The 21660-nt window shown below is 36.1% G+C and overlaps 5 protein-coding genes across 5 annotated transcripts; all 5 read left to right on the top strand.

The window, feature by feature from the left end:
* Window positions 1-7606: 7606 nt before the first annotated feature.
* LOC115999284 (probable leucine-rich repeat receptor-like protein kinase At1g35710) lies at window positions 7607-8485 on the top strand. Its single transcript, XM_031239139.1, has one exon. It carries the CDS (start codon window positions 7607-7609, stop codon window positions 8483-8485), a length of 879 nt encoding a protein of 292 aa, XP_031094999.1.
* Window positions 8486-9185: 700 nt separating this feature from the next.
* Window positions 9186-10064, top strand: LOC115999285 (probable leucine-rich repeat receptor-like protein kinase At1g35710). Its single transcript, XM_031239140.1, has one exon. It carries the CDS (start codon window positions 9186-9188, stop codon window positions 10062-10064), a length of 879 nt encoding a protein of 292 aa, XP_031095000.1.
* A 62-nt stretch (window positions 10065-10126) lies between these two features.
* LOC115999286 (receptor-like protein 9DC3) lies at window positions 10127-11206 on the top strand. The gene has a single exon (XM_031239141.1). It carries the CDS (start codon window positions 10127-10129, stop codon window positions 11204-11206), a length of 1080 nt encoding a protein of 359 aa, XP_031095001.1.
* A 2508-nt stretch (window positions 11207-13714) lies between these two features.
* Window positions 13715-16315, top strand: LOC115999287 (receptor like protein 22-like). Its single transcript, XM_031239143.1, has one exon. The coding sequence runs from the start codon at window positions 13715-13717 to the stop codon at window positions 16313-16315; it is 2601 nt and encodes an 866-aa protein (XP_031095003.1).
* A 2178-nt stretch (window positions 16316-18493) lies between these two features.
* LOC116000378 (uncharacterized protein At2g34160-like) lies at window positions 18494-20629 on the top strand. The gene is made up of 5 exons (XM_031240455.1): window positions 18494-18828; window positions 19102-19150; window positions 19304-19366; window positions 19496-19560; window positions 20000-20629. Exons 1-5 carry the CDS (start codon window positions 18694-18696, stop codon window positions 20177-20179), a joined length of 492 nt encoding a protein of 163 aa, XP_031096315.1. The 5' UTR covers window positions 18494-18693; the 3' UTR covers window positions 20180-20629.
* The last annotated feature ends 1031 nt before the right edge of the window (window positions 20630-21660 follow it).

Genomic DNA, 21660 nt, shown 5'->3' on the forward strand with positions numbered 1-21660 from the left:
GTATAGATCCGCCATAGCATCCTCGTTCATCTCGCTCCATTTTTTGTCATCAGTAAAATCCACCGGCCTTTCACTGATAGCTGCTAGACAGTTGTCTTTCCTCAGGATAGCCTTTACCTTCAATTTCCACAATGAGAAATTTTTCCCATTGAATTTTTCAATCTCAAATTTCGCTGCCATATTGTTCTTGAAACAAATTCTGAACAATATATCTGAAGGCTCTGATACCAATTGTTGCGCCCGCGGAAGTGGGATAGATCAGATTGCAACAATAATTTGAGAAAGAAAAATAAATGAGGCACAGATTTTACGTGGAAAACCCCTAAACAAATTAGGGTAAAAACCACAGGCAAGGGTAGAAGAATTTCACTATGAGAAAATAGGAGTTACAACCACTCTCTAACTAACAAGGAGAAAACAAGGATAATTCTCTCTTGTTAGGAAGGAGAAATACACTCAACAAACTCTCTAATATCTCTAGTATATGAGGGAAGAATAGAATGATTTGGGATGACAAGAATGGCAAATGACCTCCCTATTTATAGTTGAGAAATTGGGGTCATTTTGTAGTTAGTCCAAAGTTTAGGGACCAAATAATAAATATTTTGGTAGGTGCCTAACTCCATGCCTAACCCTTTTTGACTTGCCTAATTCTTTGTCAATTGTTGATATTTGCCTAATTATGGCTGCTGCAACATTCTTTGCCGACAATTGATTTTAGGCTTTATTTTCCCATGATCTTACGTTCCCATGGTCAACACGTAATGTATAGTAGTTGAGCATGCACGTAAACAATTTCAACACCTCCATTTTCCTATAATCATGCATTAAGCACAGCACACATATACACCCATGTTCCCATATATTTTGCATTTTAATTTTTGAGAATACACAACACAAGTATTATATTGTATCTCGATCACGTTCCCACTTTTGTTTTGCACTTTGTTTTGTGAGAATACAAAGTACACCTAAAGCATTGTGGCCCATCATGTTCCCATTTATTTTGCATTCCCATTTAACCATGACTTACTTTGGTTAAGGATCAACATAAACAACATATGTAAATTAACATTAGTACAAAAATTAAATACCCCATATATAATAATTTTTGTATCAACAATTCACACATACATTTGTGTTGACCATGATCCCCAATTATATCAATTGCCAAATTACCAATTAGAAGAGAGTATTTTGTCTAATTGTACATCGTAAGAGAAATTTACAGAACAAACATAACCCAGGGCCAAGGGATGGAATAGTAACATTAGTGAAAATGAAAATAAAGAGATATTAATCATTTTTCCTTCATATTAACCTACCCTACCCTCCTCTCCTCATCCACAAAAATTAATTATTTTTTCACACAATCATTCCCTCTAAATCCGCTATATATAGGATCACATAGAAGCATTGTTTCTTAGTTCATATCAGCCACTTCATTGAATTACTATCAATTAAACTATGATGAAAATCTCCATTTTCACTCTTCTTTTTCACATCCTTTGTTTGCTTGCACTAAACACCGCGCCCTTACATGCAAACAAAGAAGCTGAAGCTCTCTTACAATGGAAGATCATCATCATCTACTTCTTTACTGGATTCTTCCTGGTCTGTCAACAACCTCACAAATGTGTGCAATTGGGTGGGAATCATCTGTAACCGGGGTGGATCTGTTTCAGAGCTCAATCTACCTCATGGGAACATCATAGGTACACTTGAACCGTTCTGTTTTTCCTTACTTCCTAATCTTACTCGCATTAATCTCAATAACAATAGTTTGAGTGGAGTGATCCCATCTGCTATCAACGGCCTTCTTAAGCTCACTTTTCTGGACTTGAGCAATAACAACTTCACGGGGGCAATACCAGTAGAGGTTGGATAGTTGACAGAGCTCAGGTACTTTAGTTGTTTCAGAAACTTTTTAGAGGATGTGATTCCATTTGAAATTAGCAATCTTCAAAACCTAAGGTACCTGGATTTGGGAGTGAATAATCTGAAAACTCCGGATTGGTCTAAATTCCATGCTATGTCTTTGTTGAAGCATCTCAACCTCCGTGCCAATGATTTCACGTACTTTGGATTTTCCAAAAGACTTGATAACAAGTTGCCCAAACCTGTCTTACCTTGATTTGTCAAAAAACCATTTTACCGGCCAAATCCCAGAATTTTTGTTTTCCAAGCTAGAGAACCTGGAGCATCTTGATCTTGGTAGCAATTTCTTCCAAGGACCTTTTCCCATTAGTCTTACCAACTTGTCCAGCCTTAAATTTCTTCGTCTTTCATACAACAACCTTTCTGGCACAATTCCAAAAGAAATTGGTTCAATCACCCGTCTTCAAGTACTGAAATTAGTCAATAATTCATTTCTTGGGAATATTCCACCTACCATAGGAAATCTCAAACATCTTCAGTATCTTGATCTTGGATTTAATCTACTTAATTCAACAATTCCAGTTGAAATTGGCTCCATGTATAACCTTCGGGTACTAAAGCTACAACATAATTCATTTCAAGGGAAGATTCCGCCTTCCATAGTGTTTGATATATTTAATCAAATATATCTATGTATTTAATTGAGAGAAAGAGGGGAAAGGACGAAGGAATATAACTAGGAAACTTTTCTGAATTTTGCTTTGCTTTTATTTCTTCACACGATTTCCGTAATACAACACACATATATATAGCAAATGAAGATCAGACATTGCTCACTAATTATACATTATTTTATGCTATATCTATTCCACTCACCTAAATCACTCCACTACACAACATATAATAATTCATTCACCTAATCCACCTAACCCACTAATATTATTCTTATACTAATTATGTGCACTAATGTCATTAGTGCTTGAATCACTGCCGAAAGTGACTCCATAATGCTGCACTTCTTCTTTCTTTTGGTTTAATTAATAACATTGCCTCCCTTAAACCAAATTGGATAAATTCGTCATCCCAATTTCCTTCTTCAATTTGAGAAATGTCTCTGTCTTCAATGGTTTTGTAAAGATATCAGCAACTTGGCATTCACTTGCACAATACTCAATGTTGATTTGTTTTTCAGCAACCAACTCCCTGATCTTGTGATACTTGATATCAATGTGTTTGCTGCGACCATGAAAAACAGGATTTTTGGACAACGAAATGGCAGACTTGTTGTCACAAAAAATTGTTGTAGGTGCCTCCTGCTTTTGTTGCAAAAACTCCAAAATTCTTCTAAGCCAAATTGCTTGAGTAGCACAGTTTGCTGCTGCAATGTATTCTGCTTCTGCGGTTGAAAGTGCTACAATCTGCTGCTTCTTTGAAGACCAAGAAAATATAGCAGAACCAAGATAGAAAGCATATCCCGATGTGCTTTTTCTTGTCTCAACATCTCCAGCCCAATCACTGTCTGTGTATCCAACAAGTTTCACAACATCATTAGTAGAGTAAAAAATTCCATCATTACTCGTACCTTTGACATATCTCAGAATTCGCTTTGCTGCAACCCAATGTGATTCTTTTGGTTCCTCCATGAATCTGCTGAGTATTCCAACTCCAAAAGAAATATCTGGCCTTGTAGCTACCAAATACCTCAAACTCCCAATTAGACTTTTATAGGCTGTAACATTCACATTCTTACCACACTCATCTTTGGACATCTTCAACTTTTCAGCTACTGGAGTTGAAACTGGTTTGGAGTTTTCCATTTTGATCTTTCTCAAAATATCAGCAGCATATTTCTTCTGTGAAATGAAGATTCCACCATTCATCTGAACAACTTCAAGACCAAGAAAGTAACACATAAGGCCCATATCAGTCATTTCAAATTTCTTAATGAGTGCCTCCCTGAATTCTGAGATTAGTTTCAAATTGTTTCCAGTAAAAATCAAATCATCAACATACAGACAGATTATAACAATATCTCCAAAATCTGTGTATTTGACATACAGAGTATGCTCATAAGGACATCTCATAAAACCATTCTCAACAAAATAAGAATCAATGCAACCATACCATGCTCTGGGTGCCTGTTTTAAACCATACAAAGCTTTTCTCAACTTGTAAACCTTATTTTCTTCCCCTTTCTTCACATACCCTGCAGGTTGCTCAACATATATTTCTTCTTCAAGAAAACCATTCAAAAAGGCAGACTTGACATCCATTTGAAACAATTTCCAATCATTTTGAGCAGCAAGAGAAATAAGCATTCGCACAGTATCAAGTCTACTTACAGGAGCAAAAACCTCAAAATAATCAATACCTGGTTTTTGTTTGTAACCCTTTGCTACCAACCGTGCCTTAAAACGGTCAACCTCACCATTTGACTTGTATTTGGTTTTATAAACCCACTTTACTCCAATTGGCTTCTTTTTGGGAGGTAATTCTGTTAACTCCCAAGTACCATTCTTTTCAATGGCACAAATCTCCTCATCCATTGCCTTAAGCCAATGAGTTTCTGTAGCAGCCTCCTCAAATGATATAGGGTCACAATCTGCAAAGAGAGCAAACTGAACAATCTCTTCATCAGTCAAGTCATTATCATTACCCAAAACATAATCTTCCAAACGAGCTGGTAAGTGACGCTCGCGTTGAGATCTCCGAACTGATGACTCTGGCTGTAAAGAAGATTGCACATTATCTGAAACCAATTGCTCATTATCAGGAATAATGGGAACAACAACTGACCTTTCTTCTTTAGTTGACCAATCCCATGCACCATATTCATCAAAAGTGACATCACGACTTATAACAACCTTTTGAGTTTCAGGATTATACAATTTATAAGCCTTTGAAATGTCACTATAACCAATAAAAATACACTTCTCACCTTTATCGTCCAACTTCTTTCTCAACTGATCTGGCACATGTGCATATGCCAAACATCCAAAAACCTTGAGATGTCTGATAGATGGTTTACTCCCACTCCAAGCTTCCTCAGGTGTCTTATCACGAACACTTTTAGTTGGACACCTATTTAACACATGAACAGCACAAGCAACAGCTTCTGCCCAAAAAGGTTTAGGCAGATTTTTAGATTTCATCATGCATCTTACCATGTCCATGATAGACCTATTTTTCCTCTCAGCCACTCCATTTTGTTGTGGAGTGTACCTAGCTGTCATCTGATGCTGAATACCATTTTTCTTTAAAAATTCATCACAAGCAATATATTCTGTACCTCTATCAGTTCTCAAAATCTTAATCTTATAACCACTTTGTTTTTCAACAAAAACCTTAAATTGTTGAAAAACATCACATGCATCTGACTTCTGTTTCAGAAAATAAACCCATGTTTTTCTACTGAAATCATCAATGAAGGTAACAAAGTACTTACAACCTCCATTCGAAGGAACTTCCAATGAACACAGATCTGAGTGAACAATCTCCAACTGCTTTGTCGCTCTTTTAGACTTGCCTATAGGAAAAGGTTCTCTATGCTTCTTCCCAATCAAACAACTCTCACAAATTTTGTCAGGAACATTAATAATCGGCAAATCAGAAACAAGTTTCTTTCTTGCTAAATAATTTAATCCGGAGAAATGAAAATGCCCAAACCGCATATGCCACAACCAATTATCATCACGAATTTCAGAATTAAAGCAAGTAAGAAGTGCATGGCTGATTTTTAAAGGAAATAGTCGATTTTGAGACATATTTACCTTTGCAATCAAAACTCCCTTGGCATCAACAATGGTACAACACCCTCCAGTGATATTTATTTTATATCCCTTTTCTGACAACTGTCCCATACTCAACAAATTTTGGTGTAATGCAGGAACATAGAAAACATCGGATATAAAATTGTGAGTACCATCTTTCAATTGAATAGAGATTTTACCTTTTCCCAAAATTGGCACTTTTGACTTATTTCCAAATGTCACCTCAGATCGTATTGATTCATCCAACTCTGAAAACAATTCTTTCTTCCCACACATATGATTACTACATCCAGTATCCAAGAACCATATGTTTTCATCTGCAGACAAATTGTTACTGACCAAAAATAAGGTTTCAGATTCAGTAGAACTCTCACCAGATTTTTCAGCAACATTTGCTTGATTTTCATGACCATCCTCTTTATACCAGCAATCTGCAATTTTGTGTCCATATTTGCCGCAATTGTAGCAATTAAATGGAAATTTACCTTGCTTGGTATTATTACCTCCACCTCTTCCTTGATTGAAGTTACCTCGTCCCCTTCCTTGATTTGAGTTACCATGTCCTCTTCCTCTGAATCCTCCTCTACTTTTTCCACGACCTCTACCAGCTCCTCCACCTCTTTGATTAGAGCTAGTCATATTAAAGGTGACTTGGCTCTTCAAAGCTTCTTCTGCTAGTGGTTCCGATTTTGACGCAATCCTTTCAATATGACTTTCTATCATACCTTTTAACTCGGCAATTGACAAGTCCTCGGTATCGTGTGACTCTGTTATTGAAGCCACCACATGATCATACTTCATCGGCATCGTTCGCAGAACTTTTTCAACCACTGCACCATCTTCAACTGTGTCTCCGTATAACCTCATCTTATTTACAAGATCAATAAGACGAGAGAAATACATATCTACCGTTTCTGTAGAGGTCATCTCACAACGATCATACAACCTTCTCAACGACTGCAACTTAGACTTCTGCGCCCGATCAACTCCTTTGTGTGACACCTTTAAGATGTCCCAAGCTTGTTTTGCCGTTTGAGCACTAGCTAGTAAGATGTCCCAAGCTTGTTTTGCCGTTTGAGCACTAGCTAGCTGCCCAAAAATAGAGTAATGGACGCCTTGATGAATTTGTCCCAACGCCAATTGATCTCGCCGTGTCGCAGCTGCATCAGCTCCATCTGGTAGACCGTCTCGCCGTGTCGCAGCTGCATCAGCTCCATCTGGTAGACCGGGATCAACATAGCTCCAAACATCAGCTCCATCTGGTAGACCGGGATCAACATAGCTCCAAAGATTTTGAGCTTTCAAATGTGTGGTCATCATAATTTGCCAATAATTGTAATCGAGCTTCCCATCTAATTTAGGACCCGACCAATAATTGTAATCGAGCTTCCCATCTAATTTAGGACCCGACCATACAATATTGAAATTATTGGCCATATTTCTAGGACCCGACCATACAATATTGAAATTATTGGCCATATTTCACTAGGAAAAAATATCTCGGGGTTGGAAGGTTGATAGGCTCTGATACCAAATGTTTGATATATTTAATCAAATATATCTATGTATTTAATTGAGAGAAAGAGGGGAAAGGACGAAGGAATATAACTAGGAAACTTTTCTGAATTTTGCTTTGCTTTTATTTCTTCACACGATTTCCGTAATACAACACACATATATATAGCAAATGAAGATCAGACATTGCTCACTAATTATACATTATTTTATGCTATATCTATTCCACTCACCTAAATCACTCCACTACACAACATATAATAATTCATTCACCTAATCCACCTAACCCACTAATATTATTCTTATACTAATTATGTGCACTAATGTCATTAGTGCTTGAATCACTGCCGAAAGTGACTCCATAATGCTGCACTTCTTCTTTCTTTTGGTTTAATTAATAACACATAGGAAGCCTTAAACATCTTCAGTTTCTTTCTCTCCAAATGAATCAACTGAATTCTATGATTCCCTTTGAACTTGGGCTATGCACAGATCTTGAGTACTTGTATCTAGACCATAACTTTCTAACAGGCGAGTTGCCTTCCAGTATGTCCAATCTTTCCAAACTCGTTGAGTTAAATTTATCTTCCAATAGCCTTTCAGGTGAGTTAGTACCACACCTCATTGCCAACTGGACACAATTAACTTCCTTGTCTATAGATAACAATAATCTCACCGGAAAGATTCCCTCTGAAATTAGTTTATTGACACAACTTCACCATCTTTACTTGAGTAATAACCAACTTTCTGGTCGCATTCCCTCAACCATTGGGGATCTGAAAAAGTTGTCTAAACTTGTCCTTCTGAAAAACCACCTCTCTGGTCTAATTCCTTCAACAATTGGAAATTTGTCAGAGCTTATTGTGCTAGAGCTTTCAGATAACTATATCAGTGGATCAATACCACTAGAAGTTGGACATTTAACATCACTATCTGGTGTTTTGATAAATTTCAACTTGTTTCATGAACCTGATACGTTATCAATCTTTTGCAATGTCACATCCCTTTTACACCTCTCTCTAGCACACAACAAAATGAATGGACTTATTCCAAAATGCTTGGGAAATAACACAAGTCTAATTATTCTGCATCTTGGTAATAATCAGTTTCATGGTGGTATTCCAGAATCACTGTGCAATGCATGCGACCTTCAAAATCTTTGCTTGTCAGATAACTACATGAGTGGGGTAATTCCAAAGTGTGTGGGAAATTTTAGCAATCAACTCTCAGTCTTGCGTCTTGACCAAAATAATTTTGATGGGCCTATGCATAGAGAGTTTTGTAGTAGTTCAAATTCCTTGGCTTATCTGATAATTCTTTGAGTGGTGTTATTCCTCCATGTTTGGGAAATCTAAGCACAACTTTGACACAACTCGATTTAAGCATGAATCACTTTCATGGAAACATTCCAGCAGAAGTGACAATTGGTGATGTTCTCCGTGAACTCAACTTGGATCATAATGAATTTGAAGGGCCTTTACCCCGTACCCTCNTTCCCATCTAATTTAGGACCCGACCATACAATATTGAAATTATTGGCCATATTTCACTAGGAAAAAATATCTCGGGGTTGGAAGGTTGATAGGCTCTGATACCAAATGTTTGATATATTTAATCAAATATATCTATGTATTTAATTGAGAGAAAGAGGGGAAAGGACGAAGGAATATAACTAGGAAACTTTTCTGAATTTTGCTTTGCTTTTATTTCTTCACACGATTTCCGTAATACAACACACATATATATAGCAAATGAAGATCAGACATTGCTCACTAATTATACATTATTTTATGCTATATCTATTCCACTCACCTAAATCACTCCACTACACAACATATAATAATTCATTCACCTAATCCACCTAACCCACTAATATTATTCTTATACTAATTATGTGCACTAATGTCATTAGTGCTTGAATCACTGCCGAAAGTGACTCCATAATGCTGCACTTCTTCTTTCTTTTGGTTTAATTAATAACACATAGGAAGCCTTAAACATCTTCAGTTTCTTTCTCTCCAAATGAATCAACTGAATTCTATGATTCCCTTTGAACTTGGGCTATGCACAGATCTTGAGTACTTGTATCTAGACCATAACTTTCTAACAGGCGAGTTGCCTTCCAGTATGTCCAATCTTTCCAAACTCGTTGAGTTAAATTTATCTTCCAATAGCCTTTCAGGTGAGTTAGTACCACACCTCATTGCCAACTGGACACAATTAACTTCCTTGTCTATAGATAACAATAATCTCACCGGAAAGATTCCCTCTGAAATTAGTTTATTGACACAACTTCACCATCTTTACTTGAGTAATAACCAACTTTCTGGTCGCATTCCCTCAACCATTGGGGATCTGAAAAAGTTGTCTAAACTTGTCCTTCTGAAAAACCACCTCTCTGGTCTAATTCCTTCAACAATTGGAAATTTGTCAGAGCTTATTGTGCTAGAGCTTTCAGATAACTATATCAGTGGATCAATACCACTAGAAGTTGGACATTTAACATCACTATCTGGTGTTTTGATAAATTTCAACTTGTTTCATGAACCTGATACGTTATCAATCTTTTGCAATGTCACATCCCTTTTACACCTCTCTCTAGCACACAACAAAATGAATGGACTTATTCCAAAATGCTTGGGAAATAACACAAGTCTAATTATTCTGCATCTTGGTAATAATCAGTTTCATGGTGGTATTCCAGAATCACTGTGCAATGCATGCGACCTTCAAAATCTTTGCTTGTCAGATAACTACATGAGTGGGGTAATTCCAAAGTGTGTGGGAAATTTTAGCAATCAACTCTCAGTCTTGCGTCTTGACCAAAATAATTTTGATGGGCCTATGCATAGAGAGTTTTGTAGTAGTTCAAATTCCTTGGCTTATCTGATAATTCTTTGAGTGGTGTTATTCCTCCATGTTTGGGAAATCTAAGCACAACTTTGACACAACTCGATTTAAGCATGAATCACTTTCATGGAAACATTCCAGCAGAAGTGACAATTGGTGATGTTCTCCGTGAACTCAACTTGGATCATAATGAATTTGAAGGGCCTTTACCCCGTACCCTCATCAACTGTACTCATCTCAAAGTTCTAGATGTTGGAAACAACAGGCTAAATGACTCATTCCCACACTGGCTAGATGCTCTTCCACATTTGGTAGTGCTTGTCTTAAGATCAAATCATTTTCACGGAGTGATACGCAATCCTACCACTAGGCATCCATTCCCTATGTTGCGGGTTTTTGATCTCTCCAACAATCACTTCACAGGACCTTTTCCTGGACATTATTTGCTGCATTTTACTGGTATTACAAGTAATATTACTTCTGATATACTAGTAAACTACTCCAACGGCAACTTATCATACAGTTATGAGTGCTCTGCATCACTAGTGGTGAAAGGATTAGAAGCCTCTGTTATAGGAATTCTAAAGCTTTACACGAGCATCGACTTATCAAGTAACATGTTCTATGGAGAGATTCCAATTTCCATAGGAAACCAACTTTATACTCTTCGGCTTCTTAATCTGTCTCACAACAGGTTGACCGGCCATGTACCTCCATCACTGGGAGATCTAACTTTGCTTGAGGCCCTAGACATCTCCAACAACCAACTCACAGGGGAGATTCCGTGGCAACTCTCAAACTTTGGATTCCTCGGTGTTTTAAACCTCTCTTATAATCACTTATCTGGAGCAATACCCCGCAGTAGACACCTTGATACATTTGGCAACAACTCCTATTTGGGGAACACAGGGTTGTGTGGGTTTCCATTGACACTAGAATGTGAAGCTAAAAACCCACCTGTGCACTCAAAAGAAGAGGAGGAGGAGGAAGAGGATTCAGGCTTTTTTAATGGATTTTCTTGGCAGAGCGTGACAATAGGATACTGTTGTTCATTTCCATTTGGAATTTGTGTGGGATATTTTGCACTGCGATATGGAAAACTCAACTGGTTGTTAAGGAAACTCATATGGAAGAGAGGAAAGGGTTCCAAAAATACTGTTTCAAGAAGACATGCCAGGAGAAGAACACATTAAATTTGCAAAGGTAATTAACTTCAAACCTATGTACTCCTTTTGTTTAATTTTCCAAACTCCTACTATAAAATTCTAATTTCTTCAGTGACATTTTCTATTGCATATACAAGAATGTTACGTTACGTTGTTGCATTTCATAGGCCTTAGCTTGTGATTGCAGGCAGATTAAAAGGGCAGCGTATAGTACGTGCACACAAGTTTACACCCGCCCAGACTTTTGAATTGCTTCGATCTACTGATTCATCATGGGAACCTTACTTGATGGAGTACAGTACTACTTTTAATTTGTATAATTATGTTATTTCCCTATTGTTTGTTGTGTTGTTTTCCAGTAATTTCAGTATACTCTGCATATTGGAAGCTATTTTAAAACTATTGTCACAGTACTTTTTTGTTTTTGTTTTTGTTTGTGTGTACTTGTTATAATAATTTTCAGACTTGTTTAAATGTAAAAAAAAAAAAAAAAAAAAAAAAGAAGAAGACAAAAAGCATGCAGAATCAATGTGTAATAGGAATCTATTTATTATAAAACAAAACATATCCTCACGTGAATGAATGTTGTAGGGTCACAACTGCCAAAAAATAATAGGAATACAATAAAGTAAGAGAAACCAGATACAGATAGAAAAATCATCAATCTTTTACGGAGTATTATTTATCCTTCAATTCAATATATACATGATGTACAAAGTTACACTATGGCTATATTTGACAAATCTAGCTAAAAGTTGAAAAGCTATAAACTATAAGCTGAAATCTGAAGGTAGAGTTGCTAAGGTAATTGTTATTCTTAAAAGTGTTTGGTAAAATTATTTCTTTGATAAGCTGATAAATGTAAAAAATAAAAAAAAAAACAAAAAACAAAACTAAAAAGGACATCTTTATAAAATTTAAATAGCTTTAAATATAAATAAGTTTGTTTACATATTAAAATATAAAATAATGAAACACCGCATCCTTCCATGCAAACAAAGAAGAAGCTAAAGCTCTCTTACAATGGAAGATCATCATCATCTACTTCTTTACTGGATTCTTCCTGGTCTGTCAACAACCTCACAAATGTGTGCAGTTGGGAGGGTATCATCTGCAACTCGGGTGGATCTATTTCAGAGTTGAATCTACCTCATGGAAACATCAGAGGTTGTGAGCATAAATATAATATGTGCAATTCAACTATCAGCTTAGACTTTTAGTTGAGACCGAGCACATGCTTTAATTTGGTATCAGAGTCATGCAAATTTGTAATAAAGCTAACTTCTTCTTGGTTGGAATCTACCGCACACGTTGAGTGGTACACTTGAACCACTCTATTTTTCCTTGCTTCCTAATCTTACTCGCATCAATCTGAAGAACAATAGATTGAGCGGAGTGATACCAACTGCTATTAGCAGCCTCCTTAAGCTCACTTTCCTGGACTTGAGCAATAACAACCTGAGGGGGGGAATACCAGAAGAAATTGGTTCAATCACCAGTCTTCAAGTACTGAAATTGTTGAATAATTCATTTCAGGGGAAGATTCCGCCTTCCATAGGAAGCCTTAAACATCTTCAGTTTCTTTCTCTCGAAATGAATCAACTGAATTCTATGATTCCCTTCGAACTTGGGCTATGCACAAATCTAGAGTACTTGTATCTAGACCATAACTTTCTAACAGGGGAGTTGCCTCCTAGTATGTCCAAACTTTCCAAACTAGTTGAGTTAAATTTATCTTCCAAACTATTATACATAATACACAATTAATTATATTATCTTTTCAAATTTTTTCTCATTATTTTTTATTTACTTATATACTTTAATTTGATAATTATTTTTTATTTATTGAACATTTTGTTAAATTTTTGGTTATATATACTTTATTTTATTTAAATATATACTTTAATTTGACACTTATAGAATTATTTTTTGTTTATTGATAGTTATATTATTTTTTTTTAACTTTTTCACTTTCATTTATTATATACATAACACATAATACACAATACACAATTTTGATATACGTATATATAACACATAATACATAATATACAAGAAAATTTCTAAAATATATTATTGAACATTTTTAACCAACAAACGCTTTCCATCTTTACCAAGCTTGTTTTTATATTATAGGACACCTTGATTTTAGGCTTTATTTTCCCATGATCAAATAATACGTTCTCGTGGTCAACACGTAATGTATAGTAGTTGAGCATGTAAACAATTTCAACACCTCCCTTTTCCTATAATCATGCATTAAGCACAGCAGTACACGTATACACCCTTGTTCCCTTTTTTTGGCATTTTGATTTGTGAGAGAATACACAACACACGTACTGTAGCTCATGCAATGTTCCCATTTTTGTTTTGCACTTTTTTGTGTGAGAATACAAAGCACACCTAAAGCATTGTGGCATGTCATGTTCCCATTTATTTTTCACATAGTCATTCCCTCTAAATCCCCTATATATAGGATCACATAGACGCATTGCTTCTCGTCAATCACTTCATTGAATTACTATTAACTAAACCATGATGAGAATCTCTATTTTCCCTCTTCTTTTTCACATCCTTTGTTTGCTTGCATTAAACACCGCACCCTTACATGCAAACAAAGAAGAAGCTGAAGCTCTCTTACAATGGAAGATCAATGGCCTATCATCTTCTTTACTGGATTCTTCCTGGTCTGTCAACAACCTCACAAATGTGTGCAATTGGGAGGGAATCATCTGTAACCGGGGCGGATCTGTTTCAGAGCTCAATCTACCTAATGGGAACATCAGAGGTACACTTGAACCACTCCGTTTTTCATTACTACCTAATCTTACTCGCATCAATCTGAAGAACAATAGTTTGAGCGGAGTGATCCCAGTGTCTGTGTTTTCCAAGCTAGATAGCCTGGAGCATCTTGATCTTGGTAACAATTTCTTCCAAGGACCTTTTCCCATTAGTCTTACCAACTTGTCCACTCTTAAATTTCTTCGCCTTTCAAACAACAATCTTTCTGGCGCAATTCCAGAAGAAATTGGCTCAATCACCAGTCTTCAAGTACTGAAATTGTCCAAAAATTCATTTCAGGGGAAGATTCCGCCTTCCATAGGAACCCTAAAACATCTTAAGTATCTTTCTCTCAGAAGAAATCAACTGAATTCTATGATTCCCTTTGAACTTGGGCTATGCACAAATCTTGAGTACTTGAAGCTAGGCCATAACTTTCTAACAGGCGAGTTGCCTCGCAGTATGTCCAATCTTTCCAAACTAGTTGAGTTACGTTTATCTTCCAATAGACTTTCAGGTGAGTTAGTACCACACCTCATTGCCAACTGGACACAATTAACTTCCTTGTTTATGCATAACAATAATCTCTCTGGAATCATTCCCTCTGAAATTAGTTTATTGACACAACTTCAATATATTCAGTTGAGAGATAACCAACTTTCGGGTCGCATTCCCTACAACATTGGGGATCTGCAAAAGTTGTCTCAACTTGACCTTGTGAAAAACCACCTCTCTGGTCCAATTCCACCAACAATTGGAAATTTAACACAGCTTTTTCTGCTAGAGCTTTCAGATAACTATCTTAGTGGATCAATACCACCAGAAGTTGGACATTTAACATCACTATATGTTGTATTCATAAGTTCCAACTTGCTTCATGGACCTGAGATCTTATCAATCTTTTGCAACGTCACATCTCTTTCAGGCCTTTTAATAGCTGATAACAAATTGAATGGACATATTCCAAAATGCTTGGGAAACAACACGAATCTAAAGTTTTTGGAACTGAATGCCAATGAGCTTAACGGGGGTATTCCAGAATCACTCTGCAATGCATGCCACCTTCGATTTCTTACCTTGGCAAGTAACTACATGAGTGGGGTAATTCCAAAGTGTGTGGGAAATTTTAGCAATCAACTCTCAGGCTTGCATCTTGACCAAAATTATTTTGATGGACCTATGCATAGAGAGTTTTGTACTAGTTCAACTCCTGTCAAATTCCTTGGCTTATCTGATAATTCTTTGAGCGGTGTTATTCCTCCATGTTTGGGAAATCTAAGCACAACATTGTCACTACTTGATTTAAGCATGAATCACTTTGATGGAACCATTCCAGCAGACGTTTCAAGGGGTAAAGTTCTTCGAGTTCTCATCTTGGATCATAACCAATTTGAAGGACCTTTGCCTCCTACTCTCATCAACTGTACGGCTCTCCAAATCCTTGATGTTGGAAACAACAAGTTAAATGACTCTTTCCCACACTGGTTAGATGCTCTTCCACAATTGATGGTGCTCGTTTTAAGATCAAATCATTTTCATGGAGTGATTGGAAATCCTACCATCAAGCTTCCCTTCCCTAGGTTGAGAGTTTTTGATCTCTCCAACAATTATTTCACCGGACCTCTGCCTACATATTATTTGCTACATTTTACTGGGATTATAAATAATATTAGTTCTGACGTACTAGTAACATACAAAATAGGCGATTTCTCTTTCGAAGAAGATAGCTCCGCAGTGCTAGTGGTGAAAGGGTTAGAGCGGTCCGTGAGACGAATTCTAAATCTTTACACCAGCATCGACTTATCAAGTAACATGTTTCACGGAGAGATTCCTTTTTCCATAGGAAATCAACTTTATACTCTTCGGCTTCTTAATCTGTCTCACAACATGCTGACGGGGCATATACCTCTATCACTCGGAGATCTAACTTTGCTTGAGGCCTTAGACATCTCCAACAACCAACTCACCGGGAAGATTCCGTGGCAACTCTCAAATCTTGGATTTCTCGGTGTTCTAAACCTCTCCTATAATCACTTATCTGGAGCTATACCCCGCAGTAGACAGCTTGATACATTTGGCAACGACTCCTATTTGGGAAACACAGCATTGTGCGGATTTCCATTGACACTAGAATGTGACGCTAAAAACCCACCTCTGCACTCAAAAGAAGAGGAGGAGGAAGAGGATTCAAGTTTTTTTAATGGATTTTCTTGGCAAAGCGTGACGATAGGGTACTGCTGTGCATTTCCATTTGGAGTTTGTGTGGGATATTTTGCTCTGCGTTACGGAAAATTCAACTGGTTGCTAAGGAAACTCACATGGAAGAGAGGAATGGGTTCCAACAAGGCATGCTAGAACAATAAACTAAATTTGCAGAGTTGCAAAGGTAATTTAATTAAATTAAAGCTTCATCCTTTTGTTTTCAAAATTCCAACTTTACAATTCGCTTTCTTCAGTGACATTTTCTATTGCATAGTATGTTACCTTATAACATATACAAGAACACTGTTGCATTTCATATAGCCATTTTCTATTGCAGATTAAAGGAGCAGCGCGCGCGCGTGCAGTGCGCACAAGTATACCTAGATTTCTGAATTATATTGCTTCTACTTATGGAGTACTACTTCTGTATAATATGGCTTTTTCATATTGTTTGTAGTGTTTGTTTTCTAGTATTTCAAGACTTGTTTTAAACGTCAAAAATTAAAGCAATGTAGAATCAATGTGAATGATACATTCATGTTATTACTAATATCTTAAATATGTGATTTAATTTAAGAGTAATATTACATGTCTTCCACTTCTACACCATTTTTTACTCTCTACTGAGATCTGTTTTTATTCATTCACTTTTATTTATCTAATAAAATTTGTACACGTGGCGGGAGTTATAGTATATATATCATTGAGTTCTATTACATGTACTCCCTACTTCTACTCGGTCACTTTTACTCCCTTATAGGGCAATTGGTGATTAATTATCTTAATCCGGTGGCCCCAGTGAAAATGTTAACATCAAAATTTGGTGAGAGGGAATAAAAGTTGAGAGTAGGAGTAGTATTTTCCTATATCATTTTCCTTAATTTAATTTATAATGATTATTGTATTTCATTCTAAATATTATCTTCCCCATACTCAGAGAGAATCAAATTTATGATTATCAAACTAACTATCCGACCAACTTGCACTATCATTTGAGATGTTATTGTTTGTTGGAGATTTATATAGTAATGGGTACTTAAAGTTTACCAAGAACTTATTAAATAATATTTTGGTATTGTGCAATAAAATATTATTTTAAGTTGGTTGAAATTTTTATTACGTGTTGATCAAGAATATTGTTGGTTGGCCCTTTGTTGGAAGAGTCGCAAATTTTACTGTGGACCATGCATCAAAATGATGTTGTTTTGATTAATGAAAACAAACGGCTGAAACGGTCTCTGTTTCGCACAGTTAACTTTCAGTTTATATACACTGCAGTTACCTTTCAACACATCTGTAGTTCCTTTTTGATATAACTGCAGTTTCATTCGATATTATACACTCAAATATGTGAAACTGTTATTCAGTTTCCTTTCAACATAACTACAGTTTCTTTTATAATACACTGCAGTTTCCTTTCAACACAACTACAATATCATTTCGATATAACTACAGTTTCATTGGACAATATACAACCAAAAATATGAAACTGTTATTCAGTTTCATTTTATATACACGGCAGTTTCCTTTCAACACAACTATAGTTTCATATCGATATAACTACAGTTTCATTTGATAATATAAAAACAAATGTGAGGCAGTATCTTTTGAGATGAACTGTAGTATCATTTACGGAGTTCTGTTACGACTTACGGCAGCCGCTTCTCCTACTTAATGAAACGGCGACGTTTTGTGACCATGGTCCACAATGCATTGAACTAATCTTGGTAGGGCATGGGGCAAAAGGCCAGTGAGTCTATTGTGAGCATTGAGAGGAAAATAAGAGGTGAACAACATCTAAGCACACAAGAATTTGAACATTTTCGGTTCCAAGCATTTCACTTTGGTGCAAAAGGAAAAACTTCCAAAGGATATTCCAAGAATAAAAACTTTATTGACACATGATCAAAACTCTTCCTAGATAGAGTTAATTCCACCGGAGGTCCCTTGTCTTTGGTGGCGATTCTAAATTTAGTCCCAGACTATTGTTTTTGCCATTTAACATCCAAGACTTTCATTTTTGGGACACTTTTGATCCTTCAGATGATTTTTTTGATAAAATTCTATTTTTAGCAAGGGTATTAATTCATATTATCAACATCATAGTCCAAAAAAAAAAAAAAAAAAAAAANAAAAAAAAAAAAAAAAAAAAAAACCAAGCAGAGACAGACACACATAATATGAGGAAGCAAATTAAACCAATTCAATGGACAATGTCCCTAGCCATAACTGCCAAAGGGTGTTTACTTGGTCAAAAAAAACAGGACATCCGGCGTTTGGTTGACAATGTTTTGTGCGTTGCAGAAAGGGAAGGGCCTCCATTGATGATCTTAATGCTTGCTAATTTTTCTCCAACAAAACAAAATAATATTAGTAGCCCCCATTTTCCGGGTCTCTATATCCAATCCAATTCTTCAATTCATTATCGATGAATCAAAGCTAAGGGTGAAACAAATAAAAGACCTGAGAGAGGCCAGCTGGGTACGTAACACAGAATCAAATTAAAGTCTCATTCTGTGGTTGATCGAGATATGACGATGGGAACGGTGGAGCCGCTGCCAAAAACCAACGCCGCCGCCGACACCAACTCTGATGCGCAGAAGAAGAACAGGATTCAAGTGTCCAACACCAAGAAACCCCTCTTCTTTTATGTCAATCTTGCTAAGGTTATGTTGTTCAATTCTATCTTTTACGAGGTTTTGTCATTTGCATATATGTCTATCGTTTACCAGCCTATAAACCGTCATCGCATTTTATCACATTTTCTAAAAGCATGCAGGATGCTGAATTTGGCCCTTAATTTACTGGATCTTCGCCAACAGTTTCCTAGTCACTAATTGATGGACTTGACCCTTTACTGCCTTCGTCTAACATGATGGATGATTCTTATTGTGTGAAGTTGAGAGTGGTTTTAATGTTGGATCCTTATGTGTCTGCAGAGATACATTCAGCAACATAATGAGGTTGAGCTCTCTGCTTTGGGCATGGGTAACGACCGTCACTTTTTCATCGTCTAACATTATACTTTTCTACGAATTATATATGCATATGATGGCCTCAATTCATTTGTTTCTGGGTTCGCTATTTTGTCCATGTTTAATAATTCGTTTAATTTCCATGCAATATTACATATAATTACAGCAATCACCACAGTTGTTACCGTTGCTGAGATTCTGAAGAACAACGGATACGCAACTGAGAAGAGTAAGCAAAATACTGAAAACTAGCTTATTAAAACAATAATGCATGGATTATATTATTATATTGAATAATTGCATATTTAATATTTGCAGTAATTAATCAATGCCAACATTCATTCTGAAATTGTTGCAGAGGTTATAACATCTACAGTTGGAGTGAAAGATGAAGCAAAAGGCCGCATGGTTCAGAAAGCCCGGGTAATTTAATCGCATCACATTTCTTCTTTACCCATTATTATGTTCATCATATAATATACAAACATAAATATGCCATTCAACTATGAGCTTAGCACAAAGGTAAAATTTATCACAAGAAATCAATTATCAAGTCTCACAATGCTGGAATGGCCTCTCAAGATGAGAGCGGTTTCTTGTGCCTAACGAGCAAAAATTAGTCTATGTTGATTAGTTGAGTTATCATGATTTACCCTTCCACATTCCTGTCTGGCCAGGGTGTGGAGTGCCTAGAGTGAGCAATTCCACCTTTTTATCATTGAAACAGAACACATGCTAGAATATGATATCAGAGACAACCTATATTTTAGATTATGATTCACACGTTGCTTGGAGCCCATAAACACATGTTTGAATTGGCTTTTATAGCCTTTACAAATGGTGATAATTATTATAACTTCAGATTGAGATTGTGCTAGCCAAGACGGAGAAAGTGGATAAGCAGATGGCTCCACAAAACAGCAACACTAATGTAGCAACCACAGCAGGAGGAGCCCAAGATCAGGCACCTAAGAATATTGGGTCCACGACGACGGTGATGTCCGCCGCCGGCGAGGAAAACAAGGTGGCGCAGCTGCAGTAGCTTCCTAATTCGCCGCCCACTAGCATCAGATGCCAGTACAAACTCATACTTTCTGTATCTCAGTCTAGATATGAGGAGGATCGGATCAACACCAAAATTCCATTATCTTTCTTCTATATATATATACATATAATTGTATTCACAGTCTTTAATTTGTTAACTACTATAAACTATATATTTATCTATATATATAAATCTTAGATAGCGAAGCCTTAGCGAAGCGAGCTAGGCAACTGGATCGCCCGTTGTGTTGCGGTTAGGCTTTGTTGTATCGTTTTTGCAATTTTATTCTTTAATTTGTATGTTCAAACCCTTGTATCTTCTCAAGGTACAGCATATATATACACACTAATATACACATGTGGTGTTTTTATTTGTGTTCTTGTATCACACTGGCGAAGCCAGAAATTCTTTTCAGTCAATCAATAATATAACTTCATAATATTTTTATAGGTATAAAGTACAAATAAGTTAAGTTATATATCCAACTACTTGAAAAATAACAATTAAGCCACAAAACTCAAATAAGCTCATAATTCATTCACAAACTAGAAAAAAACAATAGCAATTAACTCTTTTTTTTAGCATGTGACTTTAATTTAATTTTATGTTTTTGCTTACTCAAGATAATGTAATAACAAGACAAAATGAGTAATCTATAATAAAAATTTTCTTGTATAACTGCCCCACGCGAATTAGGCAGGCGATTACGGCCTCCTTTGACAAAGCCTCAGCTAGCCTGCTCATATACGGCCCCGAGGCCAGCTTTGTGCGCCTGAAGCTGACCACTGAGATGGGCCTTGGGACCTCAATTTTTCTACAATCACCTCTTTTATATTCTCAAGAATGAGAGCAATGCTAGGTAAAATAAGAGGAAAACAAAGACTCAAACCACTTTAAGTATGCAAGAGATACACTTTCCTAAAAGTTTTTAATCACCAAGTTGTATAAACAATTTGGGTCTCAGAAAAACTTGTGAAATATAATAAGTTGACAAATTACTCAAGTTGCACCGAAATAATTCAACAAGGAAAGAAAAAGTTAGGAATTCTTAGAATTTTTTTAGCTTATATTGCATATAAAAAAGACAATAATTGTGATAATAATACAAACCTCTGACATCAAGATAATGAGAGGTTACAAGAGAAGGATTAACTCTTCCAACAAATGGCCAACCAACATTCTTTGTCAACACGTAATAAAAATTCCAATCAACTTAAAATGATATATTACTACACTACCAAAATATTAGTTAATAAGTTCTTGGTAAATTTTAAGTATCCATTATTACTATATAAATCTTCAACAAACAATAATATCTCTAATAACCGTGCAAGTTAGTCGGATAGTTAGTTTGATAATCATAAGTTTGATTCAATTCTCTCTGTATGGGCAAGATAATATTTAGAATGAAATACAATAATCATTATAAATTAACGCACATATTTAAGATATTAGTAATAATCATGCATGTCATTCAC

The sequence above is a fragment of the Ipomoea triloba genome, chromosome 12 (assembly GCF_003576645.1).
Source record: "Ipomoea triloba cultivar NCNSP0323 chromosome 12, ASM357664v1".
Taxonomy (NCBI): Eukaryota; Viridiplantae; Streptophyta; class Magnoliopsida; order Solanales; family Convolvulaceae; genus Ipomoea; species Ipomoea triloba.

What these genes read in the sequence shown, in the direction of transcription:
- LOC115999284 (XM_031239139.1), top strand. Translation starts at nt 7,607, where the DNA reads ATGAATCAACTGAATTCTATGATTCCCTTTGAACTTGGGCTATGCACA.
- LOC115999285 (XM_031239140.1), top strand. Translation starts at nt 9,186, where the DNA reads ATGAATCAACTGAATTCTATGATTCCCTTTGAACTTGGGCTATGCACA.
- LOC115999286 (XM_031239141.1), top strand. Translation starts at nt 10,127, where the DNA reads ATGAATCACTTTCATGGAAACATTCCAGCAGAAGTGACAATTGGTGAT.
- LOC115999287 (XM_031239143.1), top strand. Translation starts at nt 13,715, where the DNA reads ATGATGAGAATCTCTATTTTCCCTCTTCTTTTTCACATCCTTTGTTTG.
- LOC116000378 (XM_031240455.1), top strand. Translation starts at nt 18,694, where the DNA reads ATGACGATGGGAACGGTGGAGCCGCTGCCAAAAACCAACGCCGCCGCC. An exon ending in CGGATACGCAACTGAGAAGA is followed by an intron (nt 19,367 to 19,495) that starts GTAAGCAAAATA and finishes AAATTGTTGCAG; the next exon opens with AGGTTATAACATCTACAGTT. An exon ending in GCATGGTTCAGAAAGCCCGG is followed by an intron (nt 19,561 to 19,999) that starts GTAATTTAATCG and finishes TTATAACTTCAG; the next exon opens with ATTGAGATTGTGCTAGCCAA.